Here is a 22171-nt window from a genome sequence, read left to right on the forward strand (position 1 = left end):
GGGGTAAAATCGGTGCCTCGCTCGAGGGCACCTCCGCCCGGAGGACGGGGGACGCTGACTCGCCGAATTCGTCTCCCCAGTCCGGACGGGTCTCGCAGGCTGCGGGTCCCCAGAGCGGACTCTCTCACGCGAATCAAAGAGGGGAGAGCGGGTTTTCTGTGACACCCCCCGCGGGCCCGACGTGTGACGTTTATGGGGGCGTGGAGCCGGTTGATGGCAGAGGTGACGCATTTGATTCTGCATATGACAGATTTGTGATTCATCAACGAGGCTCTTAATAGACCAGCTTTGTTTCTTAAATTCCCTTTTTGTGTGAAACTGTTTTGTAGCCTTGTCATTGATTTTTTTTTTTGTTTTCAGTCTGCGTCCGCATCACAGGGTCCTCCTCCTCCTCCTCCTCCTCCATCCTCCATCCCTCCTCCTCACACTCTCCCGGTGCCGCCGCTGCCCCTGCTGCCGCTGCCGCTGTTGCCTCCGCGTCCTCCGTGCGGCACCCAGCGCGGCCATGGTGGACTCTCCCAGCGCGATGAGGAGGACCTTCTCGGTGCCGGAGATCAAACCGCTGGACCGGTACGACTTCCACCGGGCCAAGATCTGCGCCAGCGTCCGCTGGCTGCTGTCGAAATCGTACGGCTCCGCAGGTAGACTCCAGACCGTCAACATCACTGGCCGAGGCGCCGCTTTGGGTGGGGCGCTTAATAATTGATCCTGCTATATATGGAGCTCGGAGTTTTTCTCGTTTTATTTGGCGTCTGGTTGGGGGGTGTGGGGGTGGGGGACCTCCAGCATCCAAGCGCTCAGCATCCGTCCTCGTCCACCGATGCTTGCAATTAACCCTGCGCAGCTCCACTACCGCATGTAGGTTACCGGATCACCGAGGAAGGGGTTTGTTTTTTTCGGCCCATTAACGTGCCATGAATCTGAGGCTTGTCAGGAGGAATCTCCTCAGTGCTGCGTGATGCACGGAGGAGCTGGAGGCTGCCATCGCTGCAGTGCAACAAAGCCCTTTGTCAGAGCCGCTACATCAGGGCCTGGGGATGGGGTTCACCGGGCAAAATGTAGCCTGGGCACAAAATGGCTTGTCTCTTAATTAGATTCGTTTTTAAGAAACGATTGTGTGTGTGTGTGTGTGTGTGTGTGTGCGCGGGGGGGGGGGGGGGTTCGGGGGTGTAGGGTTATAACTTATGTGCGGGCCGCCTGTAAATGGGTCAAGACCGCACAATATATGTGTCAGTGTTACGCACGCACGCACGCACGCCGGGCTACAGCGCGTGGCGGGATGGTGAAGGTGACACAGTGGGTCTTCCGAGACGGTGGGGCTGCTGCTTCTTCGGTGGCAGCTGCCGCAGGTGCATCCAATTCGCCGGTCACTCAAGGAACGTTTCGGAGGTTATCTCTGAAAAAAACACGGCCCCGACAGAAGTGCGGAAGCGCGCGTTGTTTTTCAACATATGCACGATGTTTATGTCAACGGTCAAACCCGGTGTGGGAATAGACAGGACGGACTCGAGGCGAGTAACGGCTGCACAATCTGATGCAATCCCGTCGGATCTCGCTGAGAGAACCCGCGCGTTCGTGAAGCTTAAAAATGTCGTTTGCTCCGGTTTTGACATCGTGCCCGAGAGATCGATTCGTCTCCGTGGTGTTTCTGCAGTCTGGGATGGCCGTTGTGTCGGATGACATCATGCTGCAAAGATGCTCCTAGTTCTGGGGGGCTGCAGTCGGTGGTTGCTTTCATCACGGAGCAACGCACCTGTCGTGGCCCTCCGTGATCTCCACAAGGAGAGAGAGGAAAATAGTGACAGCTGCCTGTCACAAGGGTGAAGTCATCCCCCATCGCTCATTTTGTCCAGCTGACAGTTCAAAGCCCAACTTGACTCAGTTCATAACGACACAAAAAACAGAGAAAATCAGCAAATCCCGTTTGAGATGCCGGGACCAGAGACCTACAGGAATAATTGATCAAAATTATGTTTGTTTGTTTTTTTCTCTTTGTGGTTCAACTAATTGTCTCGGTGCTGTTTTCAGTTATTTTGTCCACACCAGCTGGTTGTCAAACACAGGGTTGCAAATGGCAATGTCCCGGTCAAACATCGGGTCTGTGTGTAGGTTCAGGCTCTGCTGACCAACACAGTGATGCGATGGCCAACTCACGCAGTTTCCCTTTTCTGTGATAGTCCACGTTTTTTTTTTTGGCCTTAGCAGTCGCTCTAGACAGAAGTTCGTGTCGTATCTGTGTCCAGTCTACGAGTCAGTGGAGACAGGAGGCGAAATGAGCTGAAAACCTCTCAGCGGGGAGGCTCCATTGTTGTCTGTCAACTGCTGGAAATGCCCAGTGGGTGTCTCATACAAATTTAATGGAGGCCCGGAAGAAAATAGCACTAAAAAAAAAAGCCACACATGGGATTCATTCACTCCTGCTGCTGTTAAGATTTATTATATCTGACATGGTCAAAGGACGTCTTCTACATAAAATAACTTTGTTACTGGCGTTTCTTTCTCCCGAGGCTTTTTATGATGTCAGTGATAGGCTTTAACCCAGTCAAATGAGGGGAGATTTAACTCAAAGGCCTGCTCTATATATTCTACCTTTTTAATTAACCAGGAAATTACCTCACTGAGATTAAAGATCTCTTTTATCAAGATGCTGTAAGTGGCACAGATAGAACATAAAATCCTAGAGTTCACGAAACACAAAAGACAGACTTGTAATGAATTAGATAAAGTGTGGAAAGAGCATAATAGCATCACAAAACAGGTTGGATCAGAAGCATAATGTACCACTGACAAAATGAGAGCAATAAATATACTTCTTAAAAATAAATATGTAATCTGGGGGGGGTGCTAAAAAAGTTAGCACGGTTGCACGATTTCTACTTCTTAGTCTCTGTCTACTTTAAAGGGTCACCAATCCAAATTACGAAAAACATTCTATAGGGTCTATTTCTATGATAGAAAAGTAATTCCAATGGCACCCGATCAAAGTATTGGTAACCGTGGGATATTTCAAGGCAGTTAGCACCGCAGACGAAATTCCACTCGCCTCTATTGTATCGGGGTTGATGCGCAAATGGGCGGATATCTCAAAATCTGGGCAAAAAAACAAAACTGTCTGCATGGTTTAAACCACTAGACGCAAGTGAGAAAATATGTTTATACTAATTTATCTTTAAATCGGCTACAATCGATATTTTAATATTGGATCGCATTAGTACTTAGGTATGCAAGGAGTCACTTGTATTGATAAAGGCCCATTTTTCCATTATCACCCAATTTCGCAGTTCCCCTCAACTCTACAGAGCTCTTTTAGCCACTTTTAGCTCATTGTTTTTGTTTTCCCTTCCACAGCTACACGGTTTTGTTCCCTCTCACCGCTCTATTGGTGTTGTTCTTGGCTGCAGCGTGCAGCGGTTTGCACTGAAAAAACTCTAAAAAAGTCACCGTTTGCTTCCCGCAAAAGCGCAAAGCGACAGACAAAAGACAAAATTAGCATCTGAGTTTAATGGAGCATTTAGCAGCCAGATATTTCCCTCTGGAACTTGCGGAGACCAAAAGTAGAGCTAACGGAGAACCAATATTGGACTTACGCTCTTCATGTGGCCAGACACACGACTCCAGATGAATGCTATGTTGCTCCATGCGTGCCGGATGTGTAAATAAGCAACTGTTTGCTAACAAGTTCCCGATACCGACTTAAATGGTGAAAATACTGTATCTCAATGACGTGTTCGTGTCTTGTTTCTGCTGCCCCCAAAGGGGCCAGAGAAATGTGGAATAATTAATCGATAACAGAAAACTGACCGGCAACTATTTTGATAATCGACTAATGGTTTCAGTCATTTTTCAAACACAAATGTCAAATGTTCTCTGATTCCCACTTCTGAAATAAGAGGGCTTGCCACTTTTCTTTGCTATATAGGAGAGTAAAACCAATATCTTTGGGTTTTGTACTGATGGTTGCAGAAAACAAGGAAACAGAAGACTCCAGCTTGGGCCCTGGAAAATCAGACCGAGCGTTTTTTCACTGTTTTATGACATTTTATCGACAAAAACATTGATCAGCTGGCCTAATGGAGAAAGAAATCGGCACATTAATTCATACTGAAAAACACTGAATGAGCGTCATGTATTATATTGTCAGTAACGTGTATATCTTTGGGGGTTTCTAGCACCTGATCATGCTCATGAATTCCAGACCATGTAGCACTGTTGTGCTGTTTTAGCTCCACGGGTCTGTTTCTGTTTCTTCCTGATTAAATTAGTATTATGTTAAGTGGGTTAGCTGGGTCCTACTCTGCAGTCCAGTCTCATTTCCCCACTGCTTCGATAGGGACAGAATGGCCGCTTTCCGCCGTTCCTATAGTGATGGCAGTCCTCCTTCCTTCCAGTGCTGCAGAGTGTGAAAGGCGACGGTTTAACCCCAAACAGTGTGTGTCACGCTGCAGTGGAGTGCGTGTTCAAACTGTTGTTTATGTAGTGACACTTCTCTTCTCTTCTCTTCAGCAGTAGAGAGAGAGGGATCAGACGATGCGAAGAAGGAGTTTCAGTTTCATAAGAAAGCTTTACAACAGTAGGTTACAGACAGAAAGAAAAGACGAGGAGTTGCAGCCCTCATGACGAGCCATAGTTTAATGTGAATGGACAGATGAAGGAGTTGAGGAGGAGAAAATAAATGGCAATGGCTTAAAGGGGAAAAGGGATTGACTGGAAGAGTAAATGGAAGAGATGTAGACTCTGATATTCCCTTTAAGAAGTCCACTTCAATCTTCAGGATTATACCGACTCGTGCAGCTGTCCAGAGGCTGCAGAGTTGGAATATAGGTCAGCCAGGAAAGTGTGCATTACTGTGTGTCCTGTGTGTGTGTGTGTGAGAGTGAAATGACCCACTCATCATAGTCTGAGTTGTACATCATAGATTACTTGACATGCACACACACATACACCCACACACACACACACACACACACACACACTCTCGTCTGGGTAACCTCGCTGAGCTGAGCTATTCATGCAGATGATGACATTATCCTCTCCTGCAGGCTCCCCACAGTCAGACACTGTTACTTACTCTCGCCTAATTTCCAATGTGGGGCAACTTTTTTTTCACTTTTTTTCCAGTACTTGTTTAGTTTTCTCTTGCCAGAACAGACAGCGCGGTGGAGCTGCGGTCTCTTGGCAGCAGCCTGTGTGACCTCTGTAACCTTTTCCACACGGGACAATGACTTGACAAAGCAGTTCTATGCACTGGAGATACAGTGGGCGCCGCTGTCTTTCTCAGAGACCAATGCAGGGAAAGCTGACTCATTTTTCCCATCTCTTACAGTAGATCTGCAGGAAGGCAAGAAATGTCTTATAGCTGCACCATCACCTGCTTCGTGGTTCTGTTTCCCCTCACGTCAGAGAATGTCCTCTATTAGATGAATGAGTGCCCCCACTCAAACGTCTCCGCTTGAAGATAATCACTGAGAGGACTCTTTCAACTCGCACCATCCGTCCACTGAAATATAAATTCTGACCCCACAGTTGTGTCTTTACTTGTATACGTTGACAACATTAAGACGCTACAGCTATGCTTGCAGCTCTTTCTTTCTTAATTAAGCATTCTAAGAGCATCTATGATGCTAAAATGCTCACATCACAGTGATAATGCTAACATGCTAAGCAGGTGTATTTCTTAACTTGATCACCATCCTATTTTAGCATCTTACCTTGCTAATATTTGCTAATTAGCACCAAATACATAGCACAGCTGAGGCTGATGGGAATGCCATTAGTTTTGCAGGTTATTTGGTCATAAACTAAAGAACGGGACAGGCATTGAACTTTTGACAGTAGTCATAGGATCACCATAGTCGATAAAAATCATCCTGAATGGACATGAATATCTGTACCAAATTTCAAGGCATTCATCAAACCACCCTCAAAACCACAAATGGGAACCGCATGATGGTGTTAGAGGAAAAGTCGCGATCATTAAAGTCAGTATGAATTATCATGTGGGAACCGTGAAGGTCAACTAGATGTTGAGATATTTCACAAAATAAGTGAAAACTTTGACCTGCACCAAAGGTAGTAAGATTCATCCTCTGGGGACCATGAATATGTAAAAATAGTTTCATGCCAATCCATCCAAAAGCTGTCAAGACATTTCACTAAAATCCTGAAATGTCTGCGTCATGGTGTCACTAGAGGAGAAGTCAGGGGATCAGCGGAGTCAGTAGGATTCATCCTCTGGGAACCACGAATGTCTGTACAAAATTTCATGGCTGTCCGTATAGTTGTTTAGATAGTTGAGTCTGGACTGAAGCCGTGGACCAGCTAACTGACCACCCACAGCCATGCTTCTAGTGTGACTAAAAACCTCACTTGAGTCGTCTTCTCTCTCTCCAGAAAATGTTCCCGTGGAGTTGCGGGAGCCGCTTTACAAGGACCAGTATGAACAAGAGCACCTCAAGCCGGCCGTGTCCAAGGTGCTTCTCTCCCCGGAGATCTACTGCAGAGCTCAGGCCCTGCTGGCCCAGGCACACGGGCTCTCTTTGCCAGCATCGCAGGGGTCCCCGGCCGACAACTCTGCCCTGTTGCAGTTCCTCAGTAAGAAAGGTTTCACTCCGAAGGTCCAGGATGTAGATGTCACCCAGGAGGATCTCGGCAACGTTCCCATCAAGACAGTACGTTTTTGTGTGTCTGTGTGTGTGTCTGTGTTTGTCTGTGTGTGTGTGTGTGTATGTGTGTGTGTGTGTGTGTGTGTGTGTGTGTGTGTGTGTGTGTGTGTGTGTTCTGTTGTTTTTATTTTGATCTCAGTCTGCTCGGTTTGATTTGCAGTGGTGGAAGAAGTACTTACATTCTTTGTTGAAGGCAAAGTAATAATAGCCCAATGGAAAAAATGCTCAAGTTCCCGTATTCACCATTTTAATTTAACTAAAAAACTAAAATCTACCCAAGTTTAGACAGTGAAAGTATTAATTTTAGCTTAGTCAAGTTTAGCTTCAATGTCAAGTGAAAACCTTGCGTTTCCAGGTAATATATAATATTAAAGCCTTATTTGTATGGATGGGTTATGAGAAAACGGGACACTGGGCACAGACATCGGTCGTTTTGCATCAACTTTGTGGTCGTTTTGTTTCTTTGTTTGCTTTGAGTTTCAAACAAGAAATATTCATAGAGACTCCCCATTGCCTCTGGGGCCCCGGGGGCCTCTCAGCCTGTGCCCAGTGGGGCCGTTTAGTAATCCATCCACGCCTATCCGTAAAGTAGGACCTGAAACTTTACAGCTGCCAAATAAATGAGATGTTGTAAAAAGTACAATATTTGGTCTGAAATGTACTGGAGTAAAAGTAGAAAGCCTCCAACAATGGAAATACTAAAGTAAATTACCAACAGTGAAAACTGTACTAGTATATATATACTAGGACAGTGCTTTTGCAAGTGCACTTTCCATCTCTGCATATTTCATTCTTGATTAAATCTGCCAGTGTGTGCCAAACAGGCTCAGGTGGTTAAATTTTCCCTTTTGTCCCCGATTGGTGCAGAAATCCCACCTGGCCCTGATTGACGCTCTGATGTCACTGGCTGCTAAAGAGACGGTGGGCCGGGTGAAGATGGCGGTGGAGGCGGAGCAGATGGGCGTCGGGGCTCCGTGGGAGAACGCCCTGCTCTTCTGGGTCAACCGGGTGAGGCCATGTTGTTTCCCTCCTTATTCATGAATGCAGGTATTTGATTAAGAGACAGATTCACGTTTTTTCTATTTAAACCTTAATTAAAATATTGTTTACCATTATAACATAATTGCAAAACACACCATCACTGACATCTTTGGTCTTGAGAATCTGACCACTCTGCAGCAGCTCATAACTGAGTTTGCTGGCTCTTCAAACACTAGCATAAATATAAACTTGAGAAACTGGAAGTTATCAGCAGACTCAGACATGTCTTACCATCTCTTAGCGATAAAGGGCCACTAAACATGCCCCCTCTGGGTGCTATTGACTTTATTTTCTATAGCTTTCTGTTTATGATCAATTAACAGTCAATTATACCTGATAGTGTAACGTCTTTTCTATCACAAGAACACACAGACATTTCCGACATTTTTTTTTTTTTTTGCTTGGTTTTTTAAGGTCTTAATTATTGTCCAAGTTTTTTGAGTTTCTTGAAACGAAATCTTGGTGAGGTTGTGCCAGGAGAAGCAACATTTTCCTCAGTGGAAACAATAGCGGAAGCAGTACTTGGATATGGAAGTAATGAAACGCTATTATTTTGTTAATATCAACTGAGCGCATTCCATAGTTTATTTATATATTTCATTTTATTATTTTTTTAGTCATTTTATTGTTTTTTTTCCCCCCTTTTTCAGTCTTTGGTTGCTGTTGTTCCTATCATTTTAATTTATATTCATATATATACTGTATATACTTTGCGTTCTTATGCTTTTATCTTATCCCTCTGATACAACTCATTCATTGAGTTGTGTCAGATGCAACAAGGGGGAAGCTGGATATTTCTCATGTTTTTGCCGTTAATAGGATTAATGTTCCTGTTTGTAACTGTTTGACTTCGAAGATGATGGTGTGTGTAGTTGACAGCCGTTTGTTTTTGTTTTTTTCATGTGTCGTGTCATGTGGATGAAAACAGCGAACTTGTCCTTTAACAGTCGCTGTCTTGTGCCTGCAGCTGAACCAGAAGTTGAGAGAAAGCACAGAGGAGGAGGAGCCCCTCAAGTCGCAGACGTGTACAGACCTGCAGCCTGCTCAGGACACGGTAAGAATACCTGCAGCACACACACATACATACTCACATGCATGATGATTTGCACTGAAGCAACTGTCTCTCATTGTTGTGCTGCTGAAGCTTCTAACATCGACCCACGCTCTGCTTCTCTGTTTTCCGCCCCTGGTCTTTCTCTGCTGTGCCTTGCCCTCTGGCAGTGTCAGTCCAGCCGGTGGTACTGGAAACTAGTCCCCGTAAGTCTACTCTTCTCCTGTCTTTCCTTCTGTCTGGGTCTGTCCATCTGCTATGGCTGACATTACTGTGCCTGCTGGAAACGCCCGACATCCCTCTTATCTGTCCCGTTATGAAAGGTTCCTCTGTGTATGACCTTTTCAGCTGACTAATTAGATGCCACCGAAATGTCCTGTAGGTGGTAATTATTGCTAACTGATGATGTTTCGGACACTGAGGGTGTTTCTGACTTTGTTACATTCAGTCATCCGTTTCATCTCAAACTGCCCAGAATATCGGAGTGGAGGGAGAGAAGGAGACGTTGGAGAGGAGGGAGGGAGGGAGGTGAAATCACTTCCTCGCTGATTATTAAACAACCTCTGCGCCCCCTTTGTTTGCCCCCTTCCTCTCCTCGTCCTCCTCCTCCTCCTCCCCCGTCGCTCCTCTCCCCCTGAGCAGTGCCATGTGACTTTGTGGTGTGGCGGTTCCCGTGATGATCGGCCCCCTTGTCATTTATGCTTGTTTCCCTCTCTCTGCCATCCCCCCCATCCAGCATGCTATCGCTTTTTGTTTGAAGGAGTCGGGGAATAAGCCGCCAGTGGTAACGTATAACGCCTCGCTCTTATCTCACCCTCATCTTCCAAGTCTCCCGTAGCGACGCACTTGACAGACTGACAGACTGACCAATCGCCACACCTCCCCCCACGCTGTTGACCAATGTCTGACTGACTGACTGACTGACTGCAAACTAATCGCCACTCCAACCCCGAGGTTGGATGGATCAGTTGAAACCCATTCGCTTTTAACACTATTTATCCATATTTTTTTTATGTTTTACTACTTTTCTTTACAGTCTGTGTTACAAAGCCATGTTATAGGAGGCACAATAAGACTGGGTGTTAATCTTTGTACTCCTGCAACAAGGCTGCACAACATCATTTAGTATAAGTTACAGCTGATGCACTTAGACATGCACTGTTTGTCTTGTTTTTGGGTGTATTTTATCTCGAGCACACATTTAAAAGAGTATTACAGCATCTGAGCTGTACAATTCGTTTTTTTAAAACCCATCTGATTACTTAGTTTTTACCTGATCAGAAGTGGCGGCTCACAGTGTCGTCAGTGCCTGTCTCTGCTGCATGGACACCGGAGGAAAACATCCTCATTTTCAATTCTAATCACGGGCATTTTTTTTCCACCCATAGTTTTCTTTCACTTTTTTTGTATTGCCTTTTTTAACCTTTGCACTGCACCTTCTGGTTGGTGTGTGTGTGTGTGTGTGTGTGTGTGTTTATGTGTGCATTTGTTTCTTAATTGAGGCATCACTGGTCTTGCGCTTTGTTTCTGTGGGTTTTCCTCTCTTTGCAATTTTCCTGGAGTTTGGCTGGCTTCACAGTTTGGGTCGATGGTTTTATTTATTGTCTCAAAGGAGGACAATCCTGGCTACTTTTGCATTTCTTTTGTCGCTACTCTCTAGAACTTGATGTGAACCTTAATCTATCTTTATATCTGTATTTTTTAATGTATCTGCCATGTGATCTCTCCTCTTTTTCCCTCACATGCCTATTTCCTGTCTCTGTTTCCTACTTGTCTTTGCACAACTCTTCCTCTTTTTACCCTCTTCTCTTTCTTATCTTCCTCCTCCCCCCTACCTCTCTCTCCCTTCTCTAGATCCGCTATAGGAAGGACAAAGTGCAGTCTAAGCTGACTCCTACTTTCCATCTGCTGTCTGCGGTCAAAGATCTGTCTAATGGCTGTGCTATAGCTGCTGTGTTGCACTACTACTGCCCCAGCTTGCTGCCTCTGGAGGGTACACACATGAACTCAGACTCTAACACACATGTTGATGAAATATTCATATTTGGCTGATGTTTGCTTCCAAACTCTCAACAGCTTAAATGATGGGCCCATCATTTAAAAAAGGATTTCCAGTAAGTGTGGTATTGAACGCTAAATTCACTGGAAAAGAACTTCTGCTTTCCCCTCATCAAACGTGCATTATAGGTTCCATTGGAAGATGTTCTTCCACCGGAAGACGTTCACCGAGTTCCTGCTGGAATTCAGTGAACATCTTTTGTCAAAACATTTCACGTGTCAACAAGCATCTGTTAGAGTAGTGTATGAAGTTGAAGCCAGTATATTCGGTCACTACTCCCTGACAGAAACGAACACACGTGTTTATGTATTCCTTTCTCTTCTCTTCCTCCAGATGTGTGTCTGAAGGACACTATGTCAGTGGCTGACAGTCTCTACAACCTGCAGCTGATTAAAGAGTTTTGTGGGAGCAGTTTACAGAGCTGCTGCCCCCTCGCTGTGGAGGACCTGCTCTACGCTCCGCCACTTCTTCACGTAAGCATCACCACCTCCTGCGTTTTCACTGTAGTTCAAGCACCTGAAAATGTGTTGTTTTTTTTTAAATGTATGTATTTTGCCTTAAAATTAAACATTTGTTACTAAATAGGCATCGATCAAAGTTAAAGTTAGACAAAAAAACAACAACAATCGTTAGAGTTTAACAATCAAATCTGCTCCATCGAGGTTGTGTGGGTGTGGTTTGATCAGATTTGATTGAGGGCAGTGTCTCCCTATAACCCAACAACTGCCAACTGCCCAGAAGTGTGTAAGGGGGACTTACAGACAAGCACACAACTGCTGACCGTGTTGACGGTCTAATATCTGTGCAACGTCTGTTTGCACTTTGTGATGTTGCAGCTCTGTCATGTGCTCAGCTGCATTAACAGACTGCGAGCTGTTGCGGTGCCTCTGGAACAAAGTGTTCGCGACAGTTTGCTGATTCTGCCTCTGAAATCTGACCTCCTGTTTGAGTCTGTCATCTTCTCGGTTACCTAATGTGCTCTGTCCCCCCCTCAGCTGAACATCATGAGCTTCATAGCAGAGCTGCTGGAGTGGTTTGAGGTCAAGAAGCCTGATTTTGTGCAGCCCGCACAACCCATCGACCTCACAGGTCTGTGACATACAGTTCGTTTCAAATACCTTCCTGCAATATTGATGCACCGGCTGTCAGAGTGTTTGTTAAATAAACACCAGCCTCTGAATCCGCAGTGCTTCTATGTCTTTCAGATGTCTCAGGGTTACTTGACTGTAGAAGTCCTGTCGGTGGAAACAGCAACAGGTATTAGAAGCATCCTTTGAACACCACACACAGAATCAGTCAGGCATAAAACAAAACAAATCAGGCATTTATCACACCTGTCTTTTTTTTAATCCTTCAACAACCACCTGCCAGAGTGCTGTGAAGCGATGGCGACACCATATTTTTAAGTTTTCAGTTGTATGCTCGGTTGTGCAAAGTACCTGGATTATTTTTTTTTTACGACAGTTAGTTGTTTGTTGTTGTTTTAAATACATACATCACATGTTTATAGACCTGTCATTTTTCATAGTACTTGCAGTCTGTGAATGTTCTACGTAGTGCTGGAAGAACAGTGTGCTAAAAGGATCTGTTAACTACAGACCCTGAACATGAACTACTGCAGCATTTATGGAGTAGCCAAACCCAAATAAAATTAAAAAACCCTTACAAAAACAATAAGGTAGGATCTGATCGAGCCAAGAAGTAATAAGAAATACCTGACATAGACCCATCATGTTTTGAGCTTAGACTCAAAGTTGCAACACTCAGTTGTGTAGCATTACATTTTAAGTGTGTTTTTATTTAAAAAAAAGAAAAGAAAGTTTGGAATGAACAGCATCTTAATTTTTTGTGTCCTGTTTCAGTGGTTCTCCTTCCTTTATCTTCAAACAACCCTTTGTGCCCATCTCGTCCCCAGTGTCACCAGGTGAGAAATACAAAGCACAGAAATTTTTCTTTGAAATTAATTAACCAAACTAAAACTTACAGACTCCTTTGTTTTTGTATCTGTCCTTTCAGAAAACAAAAGTTGGACAAAGAAACAAATCGGGTAGATACACTTAAAAGCTTTGTTTGATTTCTATAGTAAATGTTGTGTTGCATTCATATTTTATCTTAATTTTTTAATCTTCTTACTTTGGCTTCTGTGGTCTCTGCTTTTCCATACTGTCTGGCACAACCCATCCTTTGGTAAATCCTTCCATCATCACCCACCTCTCTGCAGTCGTCCTCTGTCAGCAGTGACTTTCAGCATCCCATTTGGGCTGGACAGTGATGTTGACATTGTCATGGGAAACCCAATAGATTCTGTCTTTCGCTCTGTCAGCACTGACAGCCTAACCACCGGCATCCCTGCAATGACCTCACCGCCAACTTCAGCAGGGAAGGCTTGTGTCCCGTACAGCCCTCCAGAGGACCTCAGCCACCTGGTCAGCGCTTCAGCCCCATCGCAGCGGTCTTCCTGGGGCCCTTACGCGCACACAGCACCACTAGGAGAGCTGCCAACTATCGAGGAGGCGCTACAGGTGGTTCATACTCCCAACAGCAAAGATCGAAAGAATGGTAGGACACCGGAGAAAGATGGAAGAGCGGTGTTGGGAGGAAGGCCGGAGCCCAGGTTATGTCCCGAGGGAGCCCCTGCTGGTTTCTTCCTGCATTCCCACGAGAAGGACAATCCCCAGCTGAGTAGCTCTGCCCCCTGTCGCTCTGGAATCCTCTACCGGCCTGTTGGAGAAGAACTGGGTGATACTGAAAGGCAAGGAAGGGGTGAGAGGAGGGAGAGACAAGAACGGAGCTCTGATATGTCACGTGACGATGACTCCGTTCTACGAGACGGCAGCATTGACTCCTCTGAAGCATCGGATGATAACCCTAGAAACGCCCCTGGTAATATTCGACCCGGTAACGGTCGCCAGGGAAACCACAGCTCCAGCAATAGTCCACGAATGACAAGCTTTGCTGAGCGACGAGACATCAGAAGAAGACATTCTGCTGCTCCCGGAGAAGAGTCAGCCTCTGCTCCAACCCCAACAACTCCAGGAACTCCAAATACACCCTCAACCCCAGCCGGAGCCCCTGGCCGCCAGGACAGCCCAGGTCCCAGAGGCCCTGAACCAGGCTCTGAGGCCTGGGAGTTAGGGGCTCGTCTGGAGGAAAAACGCAAAAGCATTGAAGCCCAGAAAAGACGCATTGAAGCCATCTTTGCCAAACACAGACAGAGGCTTGGAAAAACCGCTTTCCTTCAACTGAAAAGAGAGCAAAGAGATGGAGGTGGGGAGGGAACAGAGGAGGATTATCTCTCCCTGGAGGAGCGCCTCACCCGCATGGAGGGGCTACTGAAACAGGCGGAGGAGAAGGAAGAGAAAGAAAAGGAGAAACAAAAAGATGGAGATAAGGAGAAAGAGAAGCTATCTGTTTCCAATCCTCCTCGGTTAGAGAAACAGGTCACATTCTCTATTGAAAGTAAGAAAGGGGCAGAAAAAGAGAAGGCAGGTGAAGCAGTCTTTGTCGAATGTAATGAAGTGGTGCAGAAACTGAGTGAAGCTCTGCAGTCACTACAGAAGGACATGCAGAAACTTACCGAACAGCAACAGCAGCTCATGAGCAACCAAAGACCCAGAAATACACCCAAAACCACTCAAAAATCAACACCTAGAAGTAATGTCAAAACACCACCCAAAACCCCTCCCCACACACCAACAAAGACACCACCAAGAACCCCGACAAAGACTCCTACCAGGAACAACAGTAAAGCTTGGATGATCCCTGCCAGTCCCAATCTCCCTTCTGCCTCATCTCCATCACGGCGTTCTCATGTTCTTTCCTTGTCCACCTCTCCAAAAACTATTGTCTCCTCCTCCTGCCCCGCTCCTCGCACTAAGATTCACTCCTCCTCCACGCCACGCAGCCCCAAACACCACCCACGCCCCCAACATCAGCGCCCCCACCCACGGCCTTCTGAACTCAAGTTCCCCCCACTCAATCGCGTCTTGACACCAACCCAGAATGTGGACACGCTCCCCCACTTGCGCCGTGTCTCCCCCAGCAAGTGTCAGGTTCAGACCTCCTCTTCCTTCCGTATTGGTGGTCCCCGGACTCCTCAGGAATCTCCTAAGCCTACCCAGCAGCCACAGCCTGATGAGAACAACTCAGACACAGGCTCTAGTGAGACACCCACTCAGTTCAGCCTGGAGCTGGAGCACGACGACGTAGAAGCTGTCGGAGGGCTGCCGGTTTTGTCACAGCCTACACAGGATCGTCCTGGGGCTGCTGGTGGCAGCAGCTCTGGTGCTGCTTCAGAGTGCTCATTTGAAAGCGAAACTTTGTCCCTTTCTGCTGTGTACATCCCAGGAGGTGAAGGAGGGAGGGATGGAGGTGCAGGGAAGCGCTGTAGTCTGATTGAGGTTTCACTATCATCTCTTGGAGGGCCAAACGGAGGCAGTGATGAACCAACTGATGAAGGGCAGGAGTTTTCCTCTGATTCTATGAGTGATCACACTGAATCTGCTGCGGAACCTGCAAGAGGACTTGCCACACAACCCCTCGATCCTATAGAGCAACTGAATCTGGCTACAGCAGAAGCCACGGATTTTCTAGAGCAACAAAATGAATCCAAAGAACACACAAGACAGACAGAAACTTTGGAACCAAGTGAAGAGCAGAATGAGCTAGAACCCAGAGGAGGAATAGGATTCTTCTTTAAGGTTAGTGTTTGTTAAAGAGAATGGAGGGGGAAATAGGAGCTTGTTTTGCATGCACATTAATTCTGTCATGACAGTTGGGTATTTGATCATGTGCTTGTGTGGTTGTAGGAGGAGGTACACAGTGAGGGGGAGATGGCCCAGCGTAGAGCTCTCCTGTTGGAAAGACAGCATAAGAGAACGGAGGAGCTGAAGAAGAGGAGACAGTGGCATGAGCAAGAAAGGGAAAACAGGTATAACACACCCACATGAATCTTAGCATCCTGGACCCAAGTTTGCAATGCTTCAGTTTGTCATTTCATCGACTCCAAAGCTTATCTGTGCCCATGTCAAAGTAACCTTTTTTCTCCTGCTCTCAGACCAGCATCTTCAGACAAGAGAGTGGCGTCTCCCTCCAATACACCTCCTGTAGGCACCACCTCCCCATCCCCCACACCTCCTGCTACTCCCGCCCGTCGGGGAGATTTCACACGAGGGGAGTACGCCCGGCGGCATCAGCTCAGGCTCATGGATGATCTGGACAAAGTACTGCGGCAGAAATCATCCAATCACGGACGATCTTCGGCTAAGAAAGCTCGCTCTCGGCCTCGCAGCATGACTAGGGAGGAAACACCGCTGTCTCGGAGTCCAGCCAAGGGAACAACTGGTAAAGTCAAAAGTGAAAAAAGTTATCAACAAATTAAGTATATCAAGTCTGTAGATGATTTAAATGACTAAAGCGTTTTCTTGTCATCATGTTTCTCTAGCCTCTAAGTTGACGAAAGTCTACTCTCACTCCTCCCTCAACCTGGCAGCAACGGATGATCCAGGAAACCGTGGTAGTGACATCGCTAAGAAACCCCACAGGTACACTGCTGCACAGGTCATTTATATTTGTATTAGGTTTCTAGCCACAATGGTTGCATGGCTCAAGAAATGGTGGTTCTGGTTCTCTGGTCTTTTTAGTCAAATTTTTTTTTATAGAGTGAAATATCTTGCCAGCTATTGGATCGATTGCCATGAAATTTGGTACAGAAATTCATGTTTCCCCAAGGATGCAGCTGGATAACTTTGGTGATCAAAAGGTCGAAATTTCCACTTGTCCAATAGTTCACTTCCTGGTAGAGTACCCCAAAAATTAAAGACCAAATTACTCTGAGATTAATGCTAACATGCTAAAGTTGCCATGTTACAGTAACATGCTGAAAGTTGAATGTAAGCTTGCTAACATTAGCTGAACTAGCTGAGTTAGAGCTAAATGCCAATGTTAAAATGCTAATATACTTATTTGCTAATATTAGCATAACAGTAAGTTAGATGTTACAGGTTAAACTTCAGCATGCTAACGTCCAGGAGCTGAAAACATGCTAAATAGTTCTAACCGCTAGGTCTGGGTGATACTTGGTGTCACAACAAGGGGTAAAAAGAGGACTAGACTAGCCCCCAGTAGAAGTCCTGTTACTTGACTCATTTCTCACATAAAAATATGTCACAACCAAAGAACTGGTGTTTGCAAAGGCCGTTGGAATCTTACCTTATATCCATTTTTATAATTCGGGTTTTATTTTTGAGGAGGGAGAGTTGACACTCTGTCAAGTATCCAAACCCTTTCAGACCACCAGGGTCTTCAGTTTTTGTAACTATCAACACAGCTAACACCTTTTTTGTTTCAGTGTCACAACATGTTTACATAACTGTTAAACTGTCTTCCTGGATGGATATCAAGATCACCATCCACTCAGCTTGATGCTTGTCATGTGACAACAGCTCAAGCGTTGCTTATTAACAAGGGCATTTGTACAGTTCTTAGTTGCTTTATACCCCTAATCGCCACTAAACCTCTCCAAGTTGGGCAGAAAAGACTAGGGTCTTATTGATGATCCAGGTATGAATCGTTCTGTCATCAGGTAGCTAGCGCAGATATGAGGTGATGGCCTGTTGGCTCATTGTTTGACCTCCCTCCAGCAGCCGTCCTGATTCTCCAGCCGGATGTGTGACACCAAGTAGACTGGCCAATCAGAATGGAGATAAGGACTGGGAGAGTGGTTCCAATGGAACGTCACCTGCCCCAGAATACACAGGTACAGTACTACAACGGTACACTATCTCTCCGTTCTTGAGGACTCCTATGCATTGCGAAATGCTTACAATTATACACATGGGTTTGCATAAACAAGCGTGCCTGTTGTTTTATTTTCAGGTCCAAAGCTCTTCAAAGAACCAAGCTTCAAGTCCAACAAATTTATCATTCATAACGCACTCTCTCGCTGCTGCCTGGCTGGAAAGGTCAACGAGACACAGAAAAACAAGATAGTTGAGGTAGAGGACTCATTTTCTGATTCGTTATCTCTGTAGTCTGTGTTAACTCTTTTATTAAGATATATGACGCTAATTAATTAAATCTTATAATGAATTCTGTTACTTGTGCATTTTTAAGCACCAAATTGGGTTATTTGCATGTTTGAAGATGAAAATGAAAACTAGAACTCCAATATGACTTGTTGCCTTTTTCTTTCTCTTACTTCCACCTTCTACCAACCTCAGGAGATGGAGAAGAGTCCCGCGAACCACTTCCTCATCCTCTTCCGCGACTCCAGCTGCCAGTTCAGGGGCGTTTACACCATGAACCCCGACGCCCAGGAGCTTGTGCGACTGGCTGGCGTGGGTCCCCGGACGATTAGCTCCACCCAGGTGGAGTCCATCTACAAATACAGTTCAGACAGGAAGCAGTTTAGTGCCATCCCCTCTAAAACCATGGGCATGAGTGTAGATGCCTTCACCATCCCCAGCCATCTTTGGCAAGGAGGAGGGGGAGCAGGGGGAGGAGGAAGCAGGAGAGCAAGCATTACAAAGAAGGCAGTTATTTCCAAGTGAGGCACATCGCCACTTCAACACCACATCAAAGTGACCCAATTAAAGAAAACACTATAATCACACTGTAATTATAGTGAAAGCTGTAGTCGAACATGAAAAAGTTATTTATATGCACAGATATAAGCCTTCAGGCATATGTGTGCATACATACACCTTACCTGTCCTGCCCTTGGATTTTAATAGAAAGCAAAATATTAAAAAAAAATATTTCTACTCCCCCTTCATGTGCATGAAAACACCAACAGTGCAACTTTATTTCCCCTACACAGAAAACAGAGACACACTCATATCCAGAATGTACAGACGAAGGTTTTGTAAAATCTTAGGTTAATTGCACAGGGAAGAGTTACTTTTAAAAAGTCTCCTTACCTATACTTTCATTGTTCGAAAAACGACTTTTTTCTTTCAGAAGAAAAGGAAACTTTATTAAGTTGTTCAGTGAAAAACACTGACTTTCACAAAGCATTAGATTAGTGTCTGATCCCTCTCTGGTTCTGTGGACTAAAGTCCTGAAGTAGAATACCAGTTTTTATACATTAAGCCAAACAACGGAGAAAATGCCTTCCCATGTCAGAGTTGACTGGCAGGACTTTTATTTTGTACGACTCTCAAGTTAAATTCTACCCACAACTGTCAGCGAGTGGATCAGAGCACATTTGTTTTGCAAAATTAAGATAGCCATAGCCATATGATGCAGAGAGCAGCGTTTTTTTTTTGACTGAGTCAAAGATCTGTAAATGTGTCAGCGGTTTTCAGCGATGATTACCACAGCATGAATGGTTATTTACTGTATGTGGCATAAGCTTATTTCAAAATAATACTGCAGCGCGAGCTTGTGGTTTGACGAAACTATGTTGATAATGGGTATACGTATGCAACAGATGTCAATTACACAACTTTTGTACAATGAATAGCATAATGAGGATGGTGTGTCATGCCAAGCTTACATTTAGAAGTATCTGCATTGGTGCACTCTTGGTTAGGGATGGGTTCTGATAGTCGGTTCCATTTCGGATCTGGTTCTAAGTTGGTAAAATACCTGGATTTGTTAGGATCTGCGGCAAATGAATCCCTTATCAAATCTTTCATTCACAACGTCTTTGTCTCTTTTGAAAAGAAAAAAAAAACTGGTGACGTATACAAACGAGTTCTAACTCAGTGACCGAGTTGAAGACAAGACTGCATGACTGAACATGGTGGACCAACTTAACATAAATGTTCCAAAGTCAACGCAACTTGTAGCAGAGCAGCAGCGAGTCTGCTGTCTGGTAACACTAAATGCATCGTGTATGTAGAGAAATCTTTCATTTTGTTGGTTTAGGTTTTAGAGAAATAAAAACTAAGATGTCTTCATTTCCTAACAAGATTTGATAGAGGATTGGAAAACACTCAGATTCGATAAAATGCTATTGAACCCGATCCCTACTCTTGGTAGAGTGCACACAATTAAACTGGTGTTTTTCAGACCAGCATTCATGTATGAAATAACAGACTGGATTAAACTCCACTGATCAAGCTTTTTCTCTTTCATTCTTTTTTCCCCCCTCACTCTTTGTCCTCCCTCTCTCTTAGTATATTATTCACTTCTTCCTAGTTGTCCGTTTCACCCACGTGGCCTGTCGTTTCTCCTCGCACTGATGAATCAAACCTCGAGAGCAGGTCAGACAATCCTGATACCATTTATGACTGGACCTGTAAACAGGAGCTCTCAGGCAGCTTCTTTTTACAGATTTAGGAGCCACATGTTTGCCACTGCCGAGGACAATTGAGGGGTCAGGGGGCAGCTTCGGTTTCGGCAGGAGAATCAGGGTTGGGGGGTGGGAAAGGTCGGCGCTGCGCATTTTAAGTTCAGAGAATTTCAAAGAATTTTTTTTTTGGTCCACATGGGGGCAGCACAACAAGCTGACAATACAATACTGACATATTATTACCTTATTATACCAAGTGCCTGTCTGGAGCCACCAGCCAAGATCCATAGAGGAAGGTCACTTCACGAGAGAGAAGGTTTGTTGATGCGACCACCACATAACACCAAAGTGAGGACATACATTGCATTCAGAAACTATTGAGCCCCCTTCACTTTTTGCAGCATTTTGTTATATTGCAGCCTTATGCTGAAATCGTTTAAGGTCATTTTTTTCCCCTCGTCAGTCTACACTCAATACCCCAGAATGACAAAGAGAAAACAGAATTTTAGGAACATTTCAGAATTTTTTTATATAGGAAAGACTGAAGTGTCACATTGACATAAGTATGCAGACCTTTTAGTTATGATGCTTGAAATGTGGAACAAGGAGACTGGTCAGGGTTGAGTGAAAGCTGAAGGGAGGAAAGTACAGAGATCTCCTTAATGAAAACCTGGTCCAGACTTCTGAGGACCTCAGACTGGGCCAAAGGTTCACCTTCCAACAGGCAACAACAGCCAAGGCAACGCAGGGAGTGGGAATGTGGCTTAGGACGACTGAAGCCCAGTGCAGAGCCCTGACTCGGACCCAATCGAACATCTCTGGAGAGACCCAAAAATGGCTGTCCACCGACGGTCCCCATCCAACCTGACAGAGCTTGAGAGGATCTGCGGAGAAGAATGGCAGAAAATCCCCAAATCCAGGTGTGGAATGCTTGTCGCTTCACACCCAAGAAGACTCGAGGCTGTAATCGCTGCCAGAGGTGCTTCAACTAAGTATTGATTAAAGGGGTCTGAAAACTTACGTCAATGTAATATTCCAGTTTTTCCTTTTTAATACGTTTGTGAAAAATTCTAAAATTCTGTTTTCTCTTTGTCTTTATGGAGTATTGAGTGAAGACTGATGAGGGTAAAAAATGAATTTAATGGATTTTAGCCTAAGGCTGTAACTTAACCTGTGAAAAGAGCGAAGGGGTCTGAACATTTTCTGAGTGCACTGTAGCCCCCTTCCCTCTCTCTTGGTTAATCAACTCCAAAGCCAACCAATAATACAATGAGCCCGACAAGATTTTTTGTTATGGGTTTTTATTGCACCTTCCTCAGAACATACAGTATGTAGCTTAGAGACGCATAGAGAATTTATTAACTGATATAACGCTTATTGCATCGGGTTGATCAGCCGTGGTTCTTTGGGATCTTCGGGACAGTCCTGCCGCAGTTGGACTAGAGTCAGGTTTTAACCTTAGTGTTTACACATGTGACTGCATGGTGGCTTAGCAAACAGTCTGCAGATCGTAAGATTAAAAAGTGATGTGGATTCATCGTTACGTATAATAATGACGGAAGAAGAGATTAGGCAGAATTGATTTTTGGGCCTTTTTTTCTACTGTGTGAACAAAACAGATGAGCGAATGGTAACCTGTGAAGTTTACATTGGAAACACAGTTTTGTTATAATTCAACATCTCCCTCCGAAACTCATCTTTCCTACTGCTTAAAACACCTGGAAAGCCTTTTTAAAAGCTTTTTGAAACCTGCGGTGTTTGGATAAACTTTTCATTGGTAGATTTCTATCCCTCGCGGACCATTATCGCCACCAACTGTTACCGCCACTGGTAGTCAGTTGAAATATAGTGTGTCACATCACCACTGACATGGTGCCGTACACAGTATGTGCGTCTTCCACATGCTGGAATAACACTGGATGCAAAGCGACGCAAAAACCTGCTCCTCACTACGCTGCTCTACAGCGCCGCTAAGCCTTTGACGGGAGGTTAAGGGAGAATCTGATAACAAGCTATTTCAAGCTGTTTCGGGTATACAGCATGCTGTATGTCATTAATATGCCTTGTGTCGTGATCAAAGTTTATATTATTGTAATAAATATATTCATTAAATTCTGGGA

The 22171-nt window shown here is 44.9% G+C and overlaps 1 protein-coding gene across 1 annotated transcript; it reads left to right on the top strand.

Moving 5' to 3' along the window:
• The first annotated feature begins 505 nt into the window (after positions 1–505).
• LOC120800277 (calmodulin-regulated spectrin-associated protein 3-like) lies at positions 506–19750 on the top strand. The gene is made up of 19 exons (XM_040146266.1): positions 506–641; positions 6391–6668; positions 7530–7670; positions 8671–8757; positions 8925–8960; positions 9491–9538; positions 10609–10747; positions 11147–11286; positions 11809–11902; positions 12019–12070; positions 12676–12737; positions 12830–12860; positions 13035–15513; positions 15622–15743; positions 15870–16156; positions 16257–16356; positions 17455–17570; positions 17690–17808; positions 18034–19750. Exons 1-19 carry the CDS (start codon positions 506–508, stop codon positions 18361–18363), a joined length of 4797 nt encoding a protein of 1598 aa, XP_040002200.1. The 3' UTR covers positions 18364–19750.
• Positions 19751–22171: the final 2421 nt, after the last annotated feature.

The sequence above is a fragment of the Xiphias gladius genome, chromosome 15, assembly GCF_016859285.1.
Source record: "Xiphias gladius isolate SHS-SW01 ecotype Sanya breed wild chromosome 15, ASM1685928v1, whole genome shotgun sequence".
NCBI lineage: Eukaryota > Metazoa > Chordata > Actinopteri > Istiophoriformes > Xiphiidae > Xiphias > Xiphias gladius.

What these genes read in the sequence shown, in the direction of transcription:
- LOC120800277 (XM_040146266.1), top strand. Translation starts at nt 506, where the DNA reads ATGGTGGACTCTCCCAGCGCGATGAGGAGGACCTTCTCGGTGCCGGAG. An exon ending in TGCAGCCTGCTCAGGACACG is followed by an intron (nt 8,758 to 8,924) that starts GTAAGAATACCT and finishes GCCCTCTGGCAG; the next exon opens with TGTCAGTCCAGCCGGTGGTA. An exon ending in AGAAAAACAAGATAGTTGAG is followed by an intron (nt 17,809 to 18,033) that starts GTAGAGGACTCA and finishes TACCAACCTCAG; the next exon opens with GAGATGGAGAAGAGTCCCGC.